Source organism: Schistocerca serialis, chromosome 3 (genome assembly GCF_023864345.2).
Source record: "Schistocerca serialis cubense isolate TAMUIC-IGC-003099 chromosome 3, iqSchSeri2.2, whole genome shotgun sequence".
In the NCBI taxonomy this organism is placed as follows: Eukaryota; Metazoa; Arthropoda; class Insecta; order Orthoptera; family Acrididae; genus Schistocerca; species Schistocerca serialis.
In genome coordinates, this window is record NC_064640.1 from 135,154,099 (window position 1) to 135,175,613 (window position 21,515).

Sequence of the window (21,515 nt, forward strand, 5' to 3'; positions counted from 1 at the left end):
ACAAAATCCAACGGCGTCATGAACTGTTACCTGGCGATTTAGTGAAGCGGAGGGCATTTGCGGTGTGGGCGTTTCAAAAGATGGCGGAAAGTGATGATTGGTTGAGTAACGTGTTGTGGACCAACAAAGCTCATTTCACGCTCCGAGGGTCTGTCAACGCCCACAACTGCAGAATTTGGGCTACGGAAAATCCTAGAACTGTCACGGAAACTCCATTGCACGACGAGAAAGCCACGGTACGGGTTGGATTTACCACATCTACCGTTATCGGGCCTTTTTTCTTCGAGGAAATGCGTGATTCTGGTTTTGTAACTGCTACCGTGACGGGTGAGAGGTACGCCGATATGTTACAGAATCGCATCATCCTCAGCCTGGCTGATAAACACCTGCTGGAACGTACGATGTTTATGCAGGATGGCGCTTCACCCCATATTGCTAGACGTGTGAAAGATCTATTGCGCGCGTCGTTTGGTGATGATCGTGTGCTTTCGTCATGCTTGACCTCCCAGGTCCCCAGACCTCAGTCCGTGCGATTATTGGCTTCGTGGTTACCTGAAGTCGCAAGTGTATCGTGATCGACCGACATCTCTAGGGATGCTGAAAGCCAACATCCGACGCCAACGCCTCACCATAACTCCGGACATGCTTTACAGTGCTGTTCACAACATTATTCCTCGACTACAGCTATTGTTGAGGAATGATGGTGGACATATTGAGCATTTCCTGTAAAGAACATCATCTTTGCTTTGTCTTACTTTGTTATGCTAATTATTGCTATTCTGATCAGATGAAGCGCCATCTGTCTGACATTTTTTGAACTTTTGTATTTTTTTGGTTCTCATAAAACCCCATGTCATTCCAAGCATGTGTATCAATTTGTACCTCTCTATCTACATTATTCCGTGATTTATTCAGTTTTCAAATTTATTCTGACTTTTTGATCACTCGGTATATTGTAACCAGTAATAATCGTATAACACTACCATTGAGCACCCAGGAATTTACCGCTACATCTCTTTATTTATCTCATTAAGAGTAGATTATTGGGTTCTGTCTCGTAGAAAGTCGAGAATCCAGTATCAAATGCGGTCCGATACACGGTAAGCTCGTATTTTGTTAACTAAATGACAGTGGGTAGCCTGAGTGTAATGGTGCTGTGTGGTACCGTGTCTGAGGCGAGTGTGGCGTGCGCAGACTCGCACCGTGCTGCTGGGCGTCTGCATGCCGGCGTCCTGCGGACCTCAGCAGCTGTCGCGGCTGCTGGAGGCGTCGGGGGCGGCGGGGGCGGCTGGCACGGGCCGCGAGCTGAGCGTGGTGCGCGTGCGCCCCGTGCCCGGCGGCTATCGCGTGCTCGCCGACCCCAGGCTGCACATCATTTGGTAAGCATCACTTAAGCAGAATGAGATTTTCGCTCTGCAACGGAGTGTGCGCTGATATGAAACTTCATGGCAGATTAAAACTGTGTGCCGGACCGAGACTCGAAATCGGGACCTTTGCCTTTCGCGGGCAAGTGCTCCACCAACTGAGCTACCCAAGTACGACTCACGACCCGTCCTCACAGCTTTAATTCTGCCTCGTCTCCTAACTCCCAAACTTCGCAGAAGTTCTTCTGCGAACCTTGAAGAACTAGCAATCCTGTAAGAAAGGATTTTGCGGAGACATCGCTTAGCCACAGCCTGGGAGATGTTTCCAGAATGAGAGTTTCACTCTGCAGCGGAGTGTGCACTGATATGAAACTTCCTGGCAGATTAAAACTGTGTGCCGGACCGAGACCCGAACTCGGGACCTTTGCCTTTCGCCAGAGGAACTTCTGGGAAGTTTGGAAGGTGGGAGACGAAGGACTGGCAGAATTATAGCCGTGAGGACGGGTCGTGAGTCGTGCTTGGGTAGCTCAGTTGGCAGAGCACTTGCCCGCGAAAGGCAAAGGTCCCGAGTTCGAGTCTCGGTCCGGCACACAGTTTTAATCTGCCAGGAAGTTTCATCACTTAAGCAGCTTCCCTGCTCCCAGAGTTGATTCAATGCTCTCTTACGGAATATGAATCTAAGTTTAAGTGCCATACCATTCAGCACGCGAGTAAGAGTTCAGCAGATCGCAAATACGTGAAACCACTTTAAATATCGAGCTCATAGGTACGCCGTCATACCTTACTCGGGAACAAATTGCTTACTGCTACTTTCGGTACTACGTCGTCATCTAGGGATATTTGGCTTATGGCTATAGTACAGGCGCTTTTCCTACAACACATACGGAAGGCTCAGGTCTACGCTTTGAATAAACACCTTCGCTGAGAGAAGAATGGTATGGCATTGTTATCTGGGCCATCCCGAGCGATTCATCGAACAATCCTTTGGAAAAGGTTTTCTTGTGCCACATGCTTGTGCCACACATTGTGGCTTCTTGCGACGAAGTATGACATGTGTCTTAAGTGTATCCACTGAATGCAGCTGACTGTATTGGGCGTGTGGTGTCATATTTGTGTTTTTTGACGAAAAGAGAAAGAGAGACATTGAAACACAGTGCCGGTACATATCGGGTGGTTATAACTAAAGTGCAGCTACTTACGGCGGTCCAGTGTGGGCTGTAATTATTCGGTAGAGATGCTAATGCATTAATGAGGAACCGTTTCACACAGAAGAGAAAAAAGTTCCTATTTTGGCCACCAGGTGCAAATCTGGCGCTGTATAGCATCTCGTCGCCCTCTCCAGTGCTCATATTGAACAAATTGTGTAAGCAGTGTTTAATAATAAAATCAACATTATGCCTTTCTCACTTGTTTGACATTCTCCGTCCACGTCCCGTTTCTAATCCATTGCATATGGAATCATTTCTATACGTCTTTCTTGGGTTCTCAACACCAGATTTGCATCTGGTAGCCAAAATCGGAACTATTTTTTTCCAGGGTAAATTAGTTAAGGTATTAGAAAATCTGCCAAGTTTCGCTGCCATACGATAATTACAGCCCACACTGGACATCTGTGAGTAGCTGCACTTTAATTATAACCTCCTGGTCCTTGGCTCCTTTCGAATAGCACCAAGAAGGCCGTCTGGGGATATTACTGTTCAATCTCCATCAACAGTGTCAGATGCACTCACTTCAGGAGACACTGTGAAAATGTTTGAAATTTAATCAAGGATACTGGCGCCAAATCTTGTGGTCAAGAATTTCACGCCACCACCTCACCTTCCTTTGCCGGACAAATGTTGACAGTGAAAATTTCATCCACCTCAGAGGATTCGAACTGACTTGCCTTCGAGTCGAGAGCTACTGCATAGGCGTGCGCCAGCGACCTTGGGATGGAAACAGGTAGCACATCACTGAAATTATCGCATTAAGAAAAGCTTTTGTATATCTTCTAGCTTTAAGTGCGTGACTATGATATTTCAATTACATTTTCTTAAGCAGAATGGCATTACTGATCCTTTGTTTACAACTCGTGGTCTAGTGGTTAACGTGGCTGTCTCGGGATCACGGGGCCCTAGGTTCGATTCCTGGGCAAGGTGGGGATTTTTTCCGCCCGGGGACTGGGAGTTTGTGTTGTCCTCATCATTTCATCATCATTCAGAAAAATGGCGAGACTGGACAGTGCAAAGATTTGGAATTTGTACGGGCACTGATAAACAAGCCGTTGAGTGCCCCACAAACCAAAATCATCATCATCATTTCTGACTCTTTAGGCGCAGCTTCAAGTGCAGGAAATTTTCAGTTAACTGCTTAGTTTCAGATCGTTCTTTCAAAACACCTTATTTTAGCGTCTTCTGCTATTCACGCTCAGTATGTTTGCTATATAGCACCCTCCAGCCCACTTGCGTGCCATGACGTGCAACAACAAGCAGAGCTTCTCACTGAACGATGTTAAACTAAAGTTTTGATTGAAAATTGCGTGACCTGCTGACAACCTTTCATATCTTCGCCAAGCAGCGACCTAGTAATGGAAACATTTGACCATGTCAATCCGTGACGCTGATATGGTATTCATAAACGACACACTGCTGACCATTAAAATTACGACACCAGGAAAAAGTTTTACTTATTTTGTGTGTACAGTATAATAGGAACGAAACATGACTAACTTTGTAGGCGATTTTGAGAATATTCTAGGTGCGAAATTTAACACAGAGCTGCCATCTCTGGTAGCAACAAAGCTCTAACAAGGCTGGGCATCGAGTCGAGCTGAGCATGGAAGATAGATATGGGTATGTCATTCTGCGCTGCTTCTCTCTATGGCTGAGTTAGTTAGTCGTTGTGGCAGATGAGTTGTAGCAACCCACGAACAGATATTTTCAGTGTGTGAGATATCTTGAGAAAGTGCTGACAGTGCAACAATAGAACACTGTCTGCATTAAGGTGCGTTAGGACAGCACGACCAACATGCAGTCTTGCGTTATCTTGTTGGAAGATAATGTCAGAGACGCGCTGTAGATAGGTCACAGCCATCTGCCTGAACACGTCAGAAATGCATGTTGCTGCTGTCGAGCTACGGAAACAGAGATGAAACTATTGGGTACCCAATGGCACCACATACCGTCATACCAGGTACCGGTCCCATATAATGGTGATGGATGAAATCTGGCGACGTTCGTTCTCCTCGAAGCACCCACACATTCGTACATCTTGTCACTGCACACAGAACTGAGACTCGTCTGTAAAGACGACCTGGTGCCACGGTTGTGTCCAGTGTTGGACACAAAACTTACGGTGCACCTGCCTCTGCCATCGAATCAAGGAAGCTGCAACAATGGTCACTGGGTAAAAATCAATTACGCCCGATACAAAGGACACCATTTCGAAATTCAAATGATAACCTTTCTTATATTTATGAAATTCCTAGTGTTTATTCCACTTTCTCGTCGAATTAGTTGGCAGCATATTTGGGGGGACGGTGGTTAAAATCCCTGCCCTGCCATCCAGATTCTGGTTTTCTGTCGTTTCCCTGAACTCCTTAAGGCGAATGTTGGAGGATTCCTTTGAAAAGTCCTTCTGTCTGTTCGGTACAAATTTAAACTAACTTCACGATCAGCTAGAAATTTTAATCATAGCTGAGAACTGGATGGCAATGTAATAATGAGGCACTTTCTTGTCGGACTATTCGGTGGGGGTGGGGTGGGAGTGGGGGTGAAAAAAGGGTTGGTAATGCCTGACTTCTAGATGGCCCTGCAGGACCAGCATGTTGAGTGAGCAGTATTGGGAAGTGTTCCAGGCGATATGTGACTAGACAGGCGTGGCTGAGCAGAGAAATGGGAGAAAAGTAGATGGACCAGAGAGGGGAAGGAGGAGATGTGTGCATTATATGTGACCTACGCTTACGTGGGTGAAGCTGTCGGTAAAATGTGTATATATTTACTTCAATAAAAAATACGATCGCATCAAAATGTTTAAAATCTATTGAGAAATTTCACACAAAAGACTAAAAACCGAAGAATAATTATTTAAATAAAAGTAAATTTATAATAGAACATGTTTTTTCAATTGGACTAAAATTTTAAAAAATATCTCTTAGCTCTTTACAGATCCCTAATTCCATACACATAGTCCAAAAAATTTGGTATTGTGAATTTTTATTCGTTATGACAATATTTGTAAGATTTATAACGAAAAACGTGGGGTGCATGTAGTAGATAATAGCTAGGAGGTGAACTAATCATGTCTCAATTATGTCTTGCATGTGCCCCACATTTTATGTTATAAATTTTACAAATATTGTCATATATATAAAAATTTGACAGTTAATCATTTCCAGGACTATCTAATAGGGTTAAGAATCTGTATGAAACTAGGAGAAATTATTTTATACTTTTTAGTTCGATTTAAAAATATCCTAATCTTTCCCCAATTCGAGTTTGCGCTCTCTCTAATGACCTCGTTGTCGCTTGGCTGTTGAATCGTAATCTTCCTTTCACTTCAAAAAGCGTTTTATTAAATTAAAACAAATTCAAAATGTAATTCAATTCCATACTTCCAAATCTTGATATATTTTATTAAATAATGACCGACGGAAATGAAAACCTCATTTTAGAATTAGCTGTAAAATAGTTGAAAACTTGTTATATAATTAGCTCTTAATACCTTACATACGGCACCGACAGTGTTCTGCACACATATCTAACGTAAGAGTAGCCTTTACTAACACTTTGTTTTAAATTTAATTTTGTAAAAAAGTACATAACATTTATTCCGTAACATGATAAGGAATTTAACTTAACGAAATCCGACAGCCATGAAAAAGTACCACCATACGCAAAGACTTGGACAGAAAAGAGTGCCGGCTGGAGTGGCCGAGCGGTTGCACGGTAGCTCAGTGTGTTCAGTCAGAGAGCTGGTTGGCCTCTGTAATAAAAAAACTGAGTGGAAGGCCCAACAAAACGAACTTGACCGGATGTCACGTGACGTCCGCAACGACCAAACACATCAATCAACAACGAACAAAATGAAAAAAAAAGCGGTTCTAGGCGCTTCAGTCTGGAACCGCGCGACCGCTACAGTCGCAGGTTCGAATCCTGCCTCGGGCATGGATGTGTGTGATGTCCTTAGGTTAGTTAGGTTTAAGTAGTTTTAAGTTCTAGGGGACAGATGACCTCAGATGTTAAGTCCCATAGTGCTCAGAGCCATTTGAACCATTTTGAACAGAAAAGAGTAGATCGATACACGCCAGATATAAAAGCCAGGGTGGCGCAGTGAGTCAGACACAGGTCTTGTATTCTGATTGTACAGGGTTCAAATCTCAGTTCAGTCATCCTAATTTAGTTTTTCTTTATGCCTACAAAAAGCTTGCTGGGAATTCCAGAATGATTCCACTAATAAAATCATACCCTACCCCCTCACGGTAAAAACTGAGCTTGTTTGCCAACTTGATACTGACTTTTTTTTACATTTTGTTCGTTATTTTTGGTCGTTGCGGACGTCGCAAGACATCCTGTTCAAGTTCGGTGCTTGATCGTTCCACTCAGTTTTTTATCACAGAGGCCAACCGGCTCTCTGACCGAACATGCTGAGCTACCGTGCCGGCCCAACTGAGCTACCCAAGCACGACTCACGCTCCGTTCTCACAGCCTTACTTCTGCCAGTACCTCGTCTCCTACCTTCCAAACTTGATATTGACTTTTGTCGAGTTCGCTAGATATTACTATAACTTTTCCGCTAGAATTCCCTCGTAGGTAACTACACCATTTGTAAAAGACCCGAGATTGTAATTAGTACCAGCAGTCTTCTTTAGATGTTTAATTAGTTTGTTCTGTGGTATCTTTAGGCTTTTTATGTAAATAACATTAGTATTAAATGTAACTGTTTTCATCTGATGAGAACAATCGACATGTCGCCTTTGCAGTTCAAGACTATGTGTTCTCCCATATCAAACAAAAGGATGGAAAATGTATTGAACTTCACGCTCTGGAAACATAAGCAGCCATATCTCTGTTCTTGCTAGGTGACAAGCTGTTGTAGGGTTGCTAAAAGCTGTAAATAATTAGCTACGCTGGTGGCACCACGCAATTTGAATACAGGAACTTCCGACGTGTTTACACGGTTCGTTGCCACATGCAGGGAAGGGCCAATCTCCTCTTCTGTGGCAGTAAAAGTCACAAAGTTACTTTCGCAAAAGGTTAAGTTCTATAATGTTACTTAGTAACAGTTTGTCACGATGTATACTCAGAGTTTCATTTCTGCGTCAACATCTGTCCTCTGAAACCCATGTTCTGGAGTGTGGCGATGGGTACTTTGCGTACCACTGTTACTTCTCCCTTTTCTTATTCCAGCCGTTTCAGCCGCGAATGGTTCGCGGGAAAAGTTATTATTGGTAAGCCTCCGAGTGAGCTCTACTCACCCCAATTTTACCTTCCTGGTCTTTTCACAAGATGTACAGGGGGTGTACAAAAATATGGAATCACCACGAGAAATGAATGCACTGAACATAAATGCAGATGCTACCCAAACCGGCAGGTAGTGTTGTTGTATTTGACCACGAACGGCACTTGTCCAAAGTTCTCAATATTTAGTAAATGTGAGCCGTCGTTCTGACAGTCTTCTGTGTAGTTGTGAGTGCGTTACGCCTAAGATAAATGAATCCGAACGTTGACAAATTGCCGGTGATGCTAAGCTGAGTGCTTCTGTAACAAAGGTAGCCAAAGTGTTTGGTGTTGCAAGAGGCACCATATCGAAGATTTATACCGCGTACAGGGAATGTGAAAAAATACTTTCCGCTAAGTCACAACGGAGACGAAGGTGTGTGTTGCGTGGCCGGGACAGATGCTCATTGATGAGGATTGTGACGAAAAATAAGAGGACGACAGCTGTAAAAGTCACTACAGAAATGAATGTCACACTCGCGAACTCTGTCACCACCATAACAACACGAAGGGCGGTCCATAAGCATGGAACTGCGGGGCAAGCTGGCATTCCAAAACGACACGGCACTGATGCAAATTCCCATGACAGGAAATCGTGGTGCCAAGTCCATAAGACCGGGAACGTGGGACAAAGAAAGAAAGTAATTTGATTGGATGAGTGTTATTTCATACTGTTTCCAACTTCCGGCCGAGTTTACGTCCCAAGAGTGAAACAATGCTGGGGTTCGGTGCTAATTTGAGCAGCCATATCGTGGTCTTCCATACGACCCATGGTTACTCTGCAAGGTCTCATTACTGCCAAGGATTATGTGCCCATTTTGGCTGATCAGATCCCTCACATGGTACAATATTTGTTGCCCTACGGTGATGCTGTGTTCCAAGATGACAAGATATCTGTTCACACAACTCGCATCGTCCAGGACTGGTTTTGTGTGCACGAGGATGCATTGTTGCATCTACTCCGGCTATTATAGTCACAGTATCTCAATATTATTGAGCCTCTGTGGTCTCCTTTGGAGAGAAGGGTGCGCGATCGCTATCCGTGATTGCTATCCACAAGTTTTACCTGAAGTTGTCATTAGTTAACAGGAAGAATAGAATAAGATTCCCTTGAAAACCGAACAGGGACTGTATTTATTGATTCCGCGACTGGAAACTGTTTTGAATGCCAACGGGCTCCCTACATCGTATTAGTCATGGTAATGTGTTGTGTTTTTACTATTTCCACATTTTTGTCCACCATGGACGTAGGAGAAAGCAATATATTGGTAGATTTTTATACGAACGCACGATCTCGGAAGTTTAAATGGAGTTGGCTGGTCATCTCCGTGACGCTTTCGCTCTTGCTAAACGCGCTACTTTTCTCTGGATTTTCTCTACTTCCTCTGTGGATCCTATCTGGTGCGGCTCCCCCACTGATGGGCAATATTCAAGTGTTGGTCGAACGAGGGTTTTGTAAGCTACTTCCTTTGTGGGTGGACCGCATTTCCCGAGGATTCTTACAATGAATCTCATCAAACGAGGTAGTGCAGTGGTTAGCACACTCGACTCGCATGCGAGAGGACGACGGTTCAAACCCGCGTTCGGCCATCCTGAGATAGGTTCTCCGTGATTTCCCTAAATCAATTCAGGCAAATGCCGGGATGGTTCCTTTGAAAGGGCACGGCTGATTTCCTTCCCCATCCTTTCCTAATCCGATGGGACCCATGAACTCGCTGTTTGGTCCCCTTCCGCAAATCAACCCACCAACCAATGAATCTCAGTTTGGCATCTGCTTACCTTTGATTAGTTTTATATGGATGCTTCAGTTTAAATCGCTCCGTACGCATACTCCCGCATATTTTATGGGTATGACTGATTCCTTTGATACTTCTTCAATCGTGTAATCACGTAATAATGGGTATTCTGCTTATTTATGGGGAATACGTTACATTTGTTTATATTGAGGATCAATTGCACCACGCATCAATCTTCAGTAGGTCTTCCTGCATTTCGCTACAATTTTCTAGAAATTCTCTAGGTTGCAAGAGGTCCATGACAGGAATTTATTGCTAGCGCACTCGAGTAGATGTAATTTCGATGGATTACTCACGCGCTGCCTGCGATATGTAAGCTATAAGAGAATCTCAGACCAGAGAGCAGTGTTGGCTGCAGTAAGAGCAGTGTCAGTTGCAGTAGGAGTAAGTAGTAGCTAGCAGTCTGGTGTATGGAGTTGGCTGGGCCGGTCGTGGGGAGCGATGGCGGTGCCTGAGCGATGTAGTATAAGGTAAAAACAGCCGTCCGCATATGTAGTTTGTTAAACTAAATTTGTGCTGTTGTTATATCAAGTCCTATGTAAATATTTCAAAAAATATTTTAATAATAATCCTTTTTTATATAATTAACTTTTTGACAATCATTCATCTGAATTTAAAGAATTTGCTAATTTCTCCAATCCATAATCATCCCAATTGTCGTAAAGAAAAATCAGTTGTTTCTTTCTATACATGACAAGTCTAGTGGCCAGCATTGCACTGGGCTGTGCCAGAAAAATTTCTTATAGGAGCAGATATATACGCGTTATCCGGCGGCTTCACTGAGGTAAGAATTTTCAATTTATTCAGAATGAACTTTCAGGGCCATGATGCAGCACTGCTGACGTCCAAATTTACCAGTTTAGATTCGCAGTCAGTCGATTATAATAATAATAATGACGTGTGACGAGGGCCTCCCGATGGGTAGACCGCTCGCCTGGTGCAAGTCTTTCCATTTGACGCCACTGCGGCGACTTGCGCGTCGAAGGGGATGAAATGATGATGATTAGAACAACACAACACCCAGTCCCTGAGCGGAGAAAATCTCCGACCCCGCCGGGAATCGAACCCAGGCCATTAGGATTGACAGTCCGTCGCGCTGACCACTCAGCTACCGGGGGCGGACAGTTAATTATTGAAAGGTTATACGAGGGCTGTCCAGAAAGTAAGTTGCGATTGATCGCGAAATGAAAATCACAGTGAAAATCAGAAATGTTTCATTTGTAACAGTTAGCTACACCTTTCAGCTACTTCTCTACGTAGTCGCCGTTCTGACTCAGACATTCGTCGTAGCGTTGTACCAACTTTCGAATACCCTCATCATAGAAGGCAGCCGCCAGTGCTTTCCGCCAATTCTCTACGCTGGCCTAAAGCTCGTTGTCTGTGCCAAAATGTTGTCTTCATAGCCAGCGGTTCGTTTGAGCAGAGATGAAACTCAGTGGGAGACAATTACGGGCTGTTTTGTGGGTAACCAAACATTTCCAATTGAAACGATGCAGGAACATCTTCATTGCCCCTGCAGAAAGAGGCTGAGAATTATCTTGAAAAAGAAACCGCACGACAGTAATGTAATGTTGGTTGCATAGCTTCAGGGGAAAATTCTCACCGGGCCCTCGTACTTGGCGGGAGACACTATTTTCTATAACATCTTTACGCGGTCACTAAGAGCTCATGAATGAAAAGAGCGACATAATTCTACCTAGAGTCATACTAGAGACACTGCCCAACACATCTTTGCAAAGCTTTATCGGATTTTCATAGTCGTTTCCATTTCGCGACCGATCGTAACTTACTTTCTGGACAGCCCTCGTATATGAGCCACAATTTTTTTTATTGGGAAGTTAGTCACGTTATTATTGCGAGGTTACGGAATAATAAACTGTTGCGAGGTTACACTGAATGTGAATGTTATACATATAACTATTTTTACTGTTGGGAGGTTACAAGGTCATTTATATATACTGTGAAAAGTAATGATCCTGTAACACGCCAAGCTACTTTTACGTCTGAAGATTGCTCTCCATTGAGAATGACGATGTTTGCTTGTTTCTTTATTTGCGACATGTATAAACGGAAACGGAGGTGTTTCAAATAGTGCTTGCGTGATTGTATTGTGACAGTGCCTTGGTGTGTCCGCAGGGGCGTAGCTGCGGTGCTGTTGGTGCTGATGGCGGCGGGCACGGTGTACGACCTGGTGCTGCGCTGGCGCCGCCCGCCGGCTGACAAGGCGGCCGCATCCGCCCCCGCACCTGCCGGTAACTAAACTCGCGCTTCTCACCTGAGGCTTTCCTTTCCCAGTCACACAACAAACTCAAACATGTAAATAGTGCAAACCACACAGATCTTTCCTGTCGTCATATAGCGTGTCCTTTTTTCTGCGTAGTTCCTCACCAGTTAAATAATCGGTTGGTTGTTTTGTCGAAATCAGACATTACGGAAAACGTGTCTGTAATGGGAACTATAAGGATTATAAGTTGAATATAGCAATCATCCACAAGTATGATACAAGCAGTTTATTTACATTTGCCCATTACCCGTTCTGGATTTTTATTACTCTAATGTCGGCTTGGTCTTACAAGCTTTCATGCTTTGGCCTCGCTTTGTAGTCATTAATTATTTGGTGTCTTAAGAAAAACAGGAAATTTTCGTTTAAAATACGGTAAACATATAGGAAACATTTGCAATTTAAGAAAACATACGGAAAATAGTGTTACAGTCGACATAATTTTTAATAATTTTTAAAGTTGATATAATGTGAAAATTCACATGGTGAATGTTCCCGAGCTGTGCCTTCATCGAATATTTCTCTTTTACTTTTTTTTAATATCACTGTTTTATGCGTGTACTATGTATTTGTCATGCGTGTACTATTTATTTGTCATTAATAACTTTAATTCCTGAGATAGTCAGGGCACGTGGACAAGCGACCTTAATATTTAGAAAAAGTTTTAAAAGAAATTCACAAAATCTCTGTAACAGTACTAGTTTCGGCTGTTCATATGACCATCTTCAGATCTATTATAAAATCAAGCGTAGTGACAGCTGGTAAAATGAAGCTAGGATACAATTCCTGCACATCACAGTGCATTCTCATTCAACCCTATCTCAATAAAATAAGATAAAGCAGTAAGCATTCAAGTCCATCCGTAAAACGTCAATCGTTAGTACACAACATTTTGCACACAACATCGTTACACAAGTATCTTGTCAACTATAAAAATACTAGGTAGAGGTATGCAAGTAGTTCTAGTAATAAGTGACCCATTCTGAGTATTAGTTTGCCTAAGATTTTGAATGTGTCAGTTACTACTAGGCTTACCTGCATTTTCATGATTGACAATTTACTTAATCGACGACGTATGCAAAATGTTACAAAGGATGGTCTTGAATACTTAACTGCTTTATATCAGTGGTATAGCCAAAATTTTATTCAGATAGACTCTTCTATGAGAATGCACTAAGATGTGCAGACGTCGTCCCAGCCTCGTTTTACCAACTGACACTATGCTTGATTTTACAATTTAACTGAAGATAGTTGTATGAGCAACCGAAACTAGTCATCATGTACTGTAGTTTTGTTTGCGATCTCGAGTGTTAAAAGATTTTGTGAAAAAAATTTCTTGGAAATCAGTAATAATTGTCTTAAGTATCATTCCGAGAATAGGATATGCTGAGCCTTGAAATTTATGATTTATTTCCATTGATCATCAATGTACATTCTCCAAGCAGTTGTCACACTGTCTACACGCTACACCTTCTATTAGCTTAGACACGACTGGTAACAATTTTTGTGAACATATTTACTGTATTTGGTAATTTCAGATGGACTACCAAGGTGAAATTACATTCTATAAAAATAAAAAATAAAAGCACACACACACATCGACATCGTTAATGAAGCTGTCTGTACTCCATGGTTAAATTTTTGAATATTTGTCTTTGCCTTTCAGGAAAATGTTCAATGCTGCTTCTCGCATTTTCTGCGCGCATAAACGGCCAAAAAATCTTGAAATGTGAAGGATCAGACGAAGCTCTGGGATGTGTCCATGGGATGCGTTTCCTAAGCTTGGCTTGGGTCATCATGGTACATACTTACCTGCAGGTTTTCTCTATTGCAGGTTAGTAAACAGTTATTTGTCAATTTTTCAATATACAAGATGAATTCAAAGCGCCAAGTGGAAGTTGTTGCAGAGATTAATGCTCTGATTGTGAATTCAAGTACAAACCGACTTGACTTCAGTTTACTGGAAAACAACAGTATATTTAACTCTTTCGTCTACTGAATGTTAAACACTGGCTCTTCATATTTCAGAAAACAAGACGCTACGGAGTGTCACTGAGAGAAGCATCATGTACCAAACTATCAGCAACGCTACATTTTCCGTGGATACGTTTTTCTTCATCAGGTAAGGACATTGTAAAATAAAAATTCTGTTTCGAAAGTTGTGCCAAAACTAGACAAAAATTTAAACCATATTTGTAACAGTGTACTACATTTACTCACATCAATGAATAAATTGTAATTATTATTTTAATGGAACAACGAAGAAAAACAGGTTGTTGTAGTCTGCAGTTCGATAAGTTATTTTATGTCGCTGTCCACGCTAGTCTATCCTGTATAAGTTTGTTCATCTCATTCTACAACTGTTACCCGCCACACTTCCGTCGGCTTCCTGTTGAACTATTCTTTGATGTCTGAGGATGAGTTCTGTTGACCTATCCCTTCTTGTAGTCACGTTGTGCCAGTAAAGCTCTTTCGTTCCCGACACGATTCACTACTTATTAAATGATTTCTCGATCTACCCATCAAAATGGTTCAAATGGCGCTGAGCACTATGGGACTTAACTGCTGAGGTCATCAGTCCCCTAGAACTTAGAACTACTTAAACCTAACTAACCTAAGGACATCACACACATCCATGCCCGAGGCAGGATTCGAACCTGCGACCGTAGCAGTCGCGCGGTTCCAGACCGTAGCACTTAGAACCGCTCGGCCACTCCGGCCGGCTCTACCCATCAAATCTTCAACATTCTTCAGTAGCAGATTTACCAGGACCCCCTATTTTCTTCCTGTATGCAATGTTTATCTTCCACGTTTCACTTCCACATGAAGCTACACTCCAGCCGAACAATTTAAGAAAAGGCTTCTTGACATTTGAATTTATATCCTGTATCATCATAATTTTCTATTTCAGATTTTATCGTCTCATTCGTAAGTTAACTCCCCAACCTCACGTGACTTAGACTACATTCTTGTGGTTTACTTATGTTCATCATATAGCTTGTTTCAAGACGTTATCCATTCTATTCAATTCATGTTTTACCTCCTTTGCCGTCTCTGACGGAATTGCAATGCAATCGGCAAACTTTAAAGTTTTTCTTCTTCCCCCTGAACTTCGACGCTTTTCCAAAATTCCTCTTTACGTGTCTTTATTGCTTGCTCTAACAAAGATTGAAAAATCTGAGGGATAGGCTACAACCATTAATCATTCCTCAACTGCTGTCTCCATTTCCTGTACTCGACTCTTACAACTGCTCTCTGGCTTCTGTACAAACCCTAGATAAGGATTTGGTCCCAATATTTTATCCCTGATAACTTTAGAATTTCGTTCAAGATAATTCGGATGATCAGTATTGCCTCACGTGTTCCTAGATCTCTCTAGAAACCAAATGTAACGATATAACCTTTCCAAAGTTAGCGACGGTATAGCTGGGACATACGTTCGTACATATCATCGTTGAAATTATGATGCAGACAGCACTTGTACATTCCTGGCTTTGCTTTTCCATACTTTTCCCAATTATAAATGGACTAACACGGAAATCACTGCACTCTCTTCAACAAAACCGCGCCAAATACTTATTTCGAAGACTGTGTAAGTAGTAGTAGTAGTGACACTGCATGTTAACAGAAAGAATTTTGCTGTTGTATCAGTCTGAAGTCTGGTTTCATTGACCTCTCCACGCTACTCCATCTTGTTGGTGTATTTTCATACATGAAAGAAATTTGAAATAACAATTTATCTGATAAAACGCGCACGAAAATTACCTATGCATCACAGTTACGATAATGACATACATTTGACGGTCAACCGTCTCTCGTTGTCTGCTGCGCTTCGGAGCTGCGTCCCTGACGCTTGTGATAGGTCTAACGTAATTCAGCTGAGCCAGCCGCGTACCTGAGCTGACCCCTCAAGGCCTCCGGACTTCCTCTTTTTATTGGAGACTTTCTCCCAGGTAATTGCTTGGCCCGCTGCTATCGAATTTCACGTGCCTGCCCTCTTTAGGGGCTTCTCACTTCCTGAAGGCAAGGTCCCCCTCCCTTTCAGCGGAGTACACACACGATCTGTATCCCGATGGTTTCACCACTCTCTTGTGACGGTATTACTACAGCTATTGCCGCAACTCGGGTCTCGTGACGTCACAGCTCTTCCTCGTTTTTATTAGTTTCTGTTTAACCGAGGGACGTGGCGCAGTGGTTGCGTGGCACCACGGTCCGGTGGAAGTCTTTCAATTGGACGCCACTTCGGCGACTTGGGTGTCCTTAAAACCAACGGCACCCGGTTTTTCCCGGACGGTCACCCATCCAAGTATTAGCCGAGCCCAACGTTGCTTAACTTCGGTGATTGGGAGTGAACCGGTGTTACCAACATGGCAAGGCCGGTGACGGTGCAGTGGTTAAGATCCGTCCGTAATTACCCCGTCGTCGCCGAGACGCTAAAACCTAATTATCCTTCATTCCAATTTCTGTTTCATTCGACTCCTTTCTAACACTCACAGATAAGGATGTTCATCGTATTCCTCTCCTCCGTTCTTCGGGAGATTCTTATTGCATTGTCGTCACTGGTTATAATGCGTGACTCAAGGCAATGCATTTTTTTCTATTTTCAGGTGATGCAAGTGTCACTCTGAAAGACGGGTGATGTGTCGCAAGTGATTTAGCTAACAGGGTAGTGGAAAATGTTAGTTCGCGACTTACAGAAAACAGATTGACGATTAACTGCGGAAAACACAGTGCATTCACTTTCTGACTTGAAACTCTTGTGCAAGCGAAGTTTTATTGTTGAGACTATCGTGGCCACTTGTTGACGATTTCCCTGTTGGCTTCTGCCTCACGTCGTTTTTTGAACACAACGCCAACCACACGTGTTAGTGAAAAGCCAGGGAATCGTTAAATAAACGTCGACCGAAGATTCCGAGACAGAAACCTACAGGCAATATGAAATTTTATTGACACCAGGTAATCAAATAACTAGTAAGGTCAAACATTTTAAACTATTCGTTCTGGAGATAGAGGGAAACATTCTTGCACGTATCATATTCAGGTTCTTGTGCAGATTCTATGTGCTGCTATCTTTACTCTGGCACTGAAACGAATATAATGGTGTGCTCCGCATACTTCAGTTCTGTTATATCGTATGGCTTAATTCTATGCATTCACAATGAATATTCTTATCCCAGAAAAAGAAGTACGAACGATGTGCAATGTGAATTCGTGTTCTTAATGCAGGGCGTTGTTCAAACGTCTTGGAATTTTAACTTTGCTATCCCTGAGCATATCCTTCCTCGTAGTTAATAGCACTCGCTAAAAATGAAGTGACAACTTCAGTCAGTGAACACAGAAAAAATAGACTTGGATAACATTTCTTTAACCACTGTACAGAAAGATGTGCACTATTCATTATCAACAGGATCCTACCATTCTACGAAAACTGAAAGATTAGAAGTGATAACCCCAGAGTTTGAAATGCAAGTTGGAAAGTTTCCTTGTGGCACACCCCGTCTGTTATGTACAGGTTCCCATGCGCTGTAATGTGTTATTTATTGCATTCACGTCGGGCCTTTTGGTACTTGAGTAAAGTCTATGCCTGGAAACTGCGACGTCGCGCGCTCGAATCCGGAGCAAACCACGGAAATTTTTCAGTCCTCCTTCAACATAATTTCACCTCTCAGTGATGTGAAGATTGACCAGGAGCGACAAGTGGTTCGGATTCCACGTTAATCGGCACGTCCTGTTTCCCGGGAAACCGAGCGGGTTGGTGCAGTGGTTAGCACACTGGACTCGCATTCGGGAGGACTAGATTCAAATCCGCGTCCCGCTATCCAGACGGAGGTTTTCTATGATTTTCCTAAATCGCGCCAGGTAAATGCAGGTTTCCTTCCTCATCCTTGAATCGGTCCGAGCTTGTGCTACTTCTCTACTGACCGATACGTTAGACCCGACTCTTCCGTGTTTCGTTTCCCCGGTAAGATTACTGGTGAAGTTTCGGAACTCGCAATTCGTTGAAGTGGCATCCAATTGAAATACTTGCATCAGACTGTTGAGCTACAAGAAATTATTATTATTATATGCATTATTGTAAATATTTTTGTGTTTTCGTTCATTTTTTTATATTGTTCTTTCATAGATTTAAAAGTTTCTTAACTGTAATCTGTGAATTATGTACTGATTCGTTACGTGATCAATTAGATTCGAGTCGCATGGGTCACATGGTCTTACGGAACCTGCTGAGTAAGTTAAATGATGTGTTACGAATATTCTTAGTGGATTTTCATGGGCCTACGAGGCAGGAGACTATTCTTCAGTCTTACACTACTGGCCATTAAAATTGCTAAACCACGAACATGACGTGCTACACACGCGAAATTTAACCGAGAGGATGAAGATGCTATGATATGCAAATGATTAGCTTTTCAGAGCATTCACACAAGGTTGGCGCCGGTGGAGACACCTACAACGTACTGACATGAGTAAAATTTCCAACCGATTTCTCATACACAAAAAACAGTTGACCGGCGTTGCCTGGTGAAACGTTGTTGTGATGCCTCGTGTAAGGAGGAGAAATGCGTACCATCACATTTCCGACTTTGATAAAGGTCGGATTGCAGCCTATCACGATTGCGGTTTATCGTATCGCGACATTGCTGCTCGCGTTGGTCGAGATCCAATGACTGTTAGCAGAATCTGGAATCGGTGGGTTCAGGAGGGTAATACGGAACGCCGTGCTGGATCCCAACGGCCTCGAATCACTAGCAATCGAGATGACAGGCATCTTATCCGCATGGCTGTAACGGATCGTGCAGCCACGTCTCGATCCCTGAATCAACAGATAAGGACGTTTGCAAGACAACAACCATCTGCACGAACAGTTCGACGACGTTTGCGGCAGCATGGACTATCAGCTCGGAGACCATGGCTGCGGTTACCCTTGACGCTGCACCACAGACAGGAGCGCCTGCGATGGTGTACTCAACGACGAACCTGGGTGCACGAAAGGCAAAACGTCATTTTTTCGGATGAATCCAGGTTCGGTTTACAGCATAATGATGGTCGCATCCGTGTTTGGCGTCATCGCGGTAAACGCACATTGGAAGCGTGTATTCGTCATCGCCATACTGGCGTATCACCCGGCGTGATGGTATGGTGTGCCATTGGTTACACGTCTCGGTCACCTCTTGTTCATATTGACGGCACTTTGAACAGTGGACGATACATTTCAGATGTGTTACAACCCGTGACTCTACCCTTCATTCGAGTCCTGCGAAACCCTACATTTCAGCAGGATAATGCACGACCGCATGTTGCAGGTCCTGTACGGGCATTTCTGTATACAGAAAATGTTCAAATGCTGCCCTGGCCAGCACATTCTCCAGATCTCTTACCAATTGAAAACGTCTGGTCAATGGTGGCCGAGCAACTGGCTCGTCACAATACGCCAGTCACTACTCTTGATGAACTGTGGTATCTTGTTGATGCTGCATGGGCAGCTGTACCTGTAAACGCCATCCAAGCTCTGTTTGACTAAATGCCCAGGCGCATCAAGGCCGTTATTACGGCCAGAGGTGGTTGTTCTGGGTACTGATTTCTCAGGATCTATGCACCAAAATTGAGTGAAAATGTAATCACATGTCAGTTCTAGTATAATATATTTGTCCAATGATTACCCGTTTATCATCTGCATTTCTTCTTGGTGTAGCAATTTTAATGGCCAGTAGTGTAAATCCACGTTGAAAGAAAACTCCAGGTGTTATGCATGTAAAATGAAATTTCTTTTCGGACAATGCAAGTTGAGATTCTCCATCATTTCTGTGGCCCTGCCACCAGTCAACTGCTGTGAGTAACACTGTCTAGAAGACAGGGCTTGCCACAGCCTAGTGAGATTTTTATCGTTGTATAAACGTGACACGACGGTGTTAGGCACCCGCTAACTCAGTCCTGAATAACTCTGTCCAGTAAGCAGAGATAACATCCACAACCTCCAGAACTGGAAAACAAAAATCTCGGAATCTTGTGTTTGGAACACACTGCTGGTCACTGAAATTTCAGCATCAAGGAGATGGCATGCAACAGACGTGAATTTGTCACCAAGTGTAATCATATTTGAATATGCAAGTAGTTAGCATTTTAGCGCAGTCGCAACAAATAGGAAGGAGTAGCGCCATCTACAGTCTGCACATAAAAAAAAATATTATGCTACAGTTTTCTCACTCAGAAATCACATTCAACTGCGATTTTTTGTGAGAAGATCGTGTTATGTCTCATGTAAGACGAAGGACTGTCTAGCAGTCCGTGTCGGAATTCAACAGCGGCAGGATCGTGGTCTATGGAGATTGCCGTTTACCGTTCCGTGACACTGCTGCTAGCGTTAGTCAGGATCCCACGACAGTCATGTGAACATAGAAACAATAGATTCGCGAGGGCCATATTCGATGTAACGCAGGATCTCAGCGAGCCTGTGGGACTAGCGCCCGAGAGGACAAACACATTGTTCGCTCGGCCGTGCAGGATTGTACAGCCAAGTCAAGTGCTTTGAGTCAAGAAATGGGCTTGTTCGCAGCATGACAAGTACCCACAATGACTGTGCGACGATGTACGGAGCACCAAAGACTGTCAACGCAGGTACCATTGTTGCTGCTTCCATTGACGTGACAGCAGAGAAAGGGGAGCTGACAGTGGTACGCCCAACGACAACTCTGAACACATGAGAGGCACCACGTCCTGTTCTCAGACAATTACGGCTCTGTGTGCTGTACCACAACGGGCGTAGCTGTGTTCCTAGATCCCCAGGAGAACTAACGTTGTCAGATTTCATTTGTCATCGCCATACGTGCGCACCACCTGGAGTGACAGTACAGGTGTCATTAGATAATCAGCATGGTCACTTCTGGTTCGCAAAGCCAGCAGTTTGGACAGCAGGCACTACATTTTTGCGTGTTAATGTTGGTGACTGTGTTCTATAATGTCAAACTTCTTGTTGGCCGCGCTGTTCTTGCTCATCTCGGTACAAAGTATTTCCGACCGTTTCCCTGGCCAACACGTTCTCCTGATCTCTAACCCACTGAAAACATCTGGCCATGGGCTACCGAGAAACTGGCATGCCAGTCATTCCTCTGGCAAAGATTTGAAGAGTCACTGAATGACGTACCCGTATCTGTCATCTAACCTCTGTTCGACACGTTCCACAACTGGACTAAGGCCGTCGTTCCTGACAGAGGTGACAGGTCTGTGTAATATGTTTTTCACTTTGTGTATACCCAAACTACCTAAGAATTTAATCATATATTCTTCTCAGTAACTGACCTTTCGTTACTTGCTATTCTTCATGGTTCTGGAATTTTAAATTTTGGCAGATGGGTGACACTGCAGCGAGAAGTGTGCAGTACAGCCAAAAACCGAACTCCAGCTGATTATTGTGCCAGCGTGTGTTGAAATTCGAAGAGATTACCATGATATCTCTTGCTTTGAGAGATGGTGAATTATCGCATGGAGACGTTTCATTGAGTGTCTAATCACGACAAGACTAATCAGTAAAATAACAGATAGAACACAATGGGCTTTAATGTGAATCTTATGTTAATATATGGAGGATTTACATGCTCGT

General features: G+C 43.3%; 1 protein-coding gene and 1 pseudogene across 1 annotated transcript in view; one reads left to right on the forward strand and one right to left on the reverse strand.

Annotated features, from left to right (window-relative positions):
- The window catches only part of LOC126470720 (nose resistant to fluoxetine protein 6-like), a 167,866-nt gene that overhangs the window by 84,387 nt on the left and 61,964 nt on the right, over positions 1-21,515 (forward strand). Inside the window, exons 4-7 of the mRNA XM_050098724.1 lie at positions 1,195-1,379; positions 11,773-11,888; positions 13,584-13,751; positions 13,946-14,039. Coding sequence (XP_049954681.1) covers positions 1,195-1,379; positions 11,773-11,888; positions 13,584-13,751; positions 13,946-14,039 — 563 coding nt within the window. The remainder of the gene's footprint in view (positions 1-1,194; positions 1,380-11,772; positions 11,889-13,583; positions 13,752-13,945; positions 14,040-21,515) is intronic.
- On the reverse strand, positions 16,182-16,301 carry LOC126472119 (5S ribosomal RNA; annotated as a pseudogene).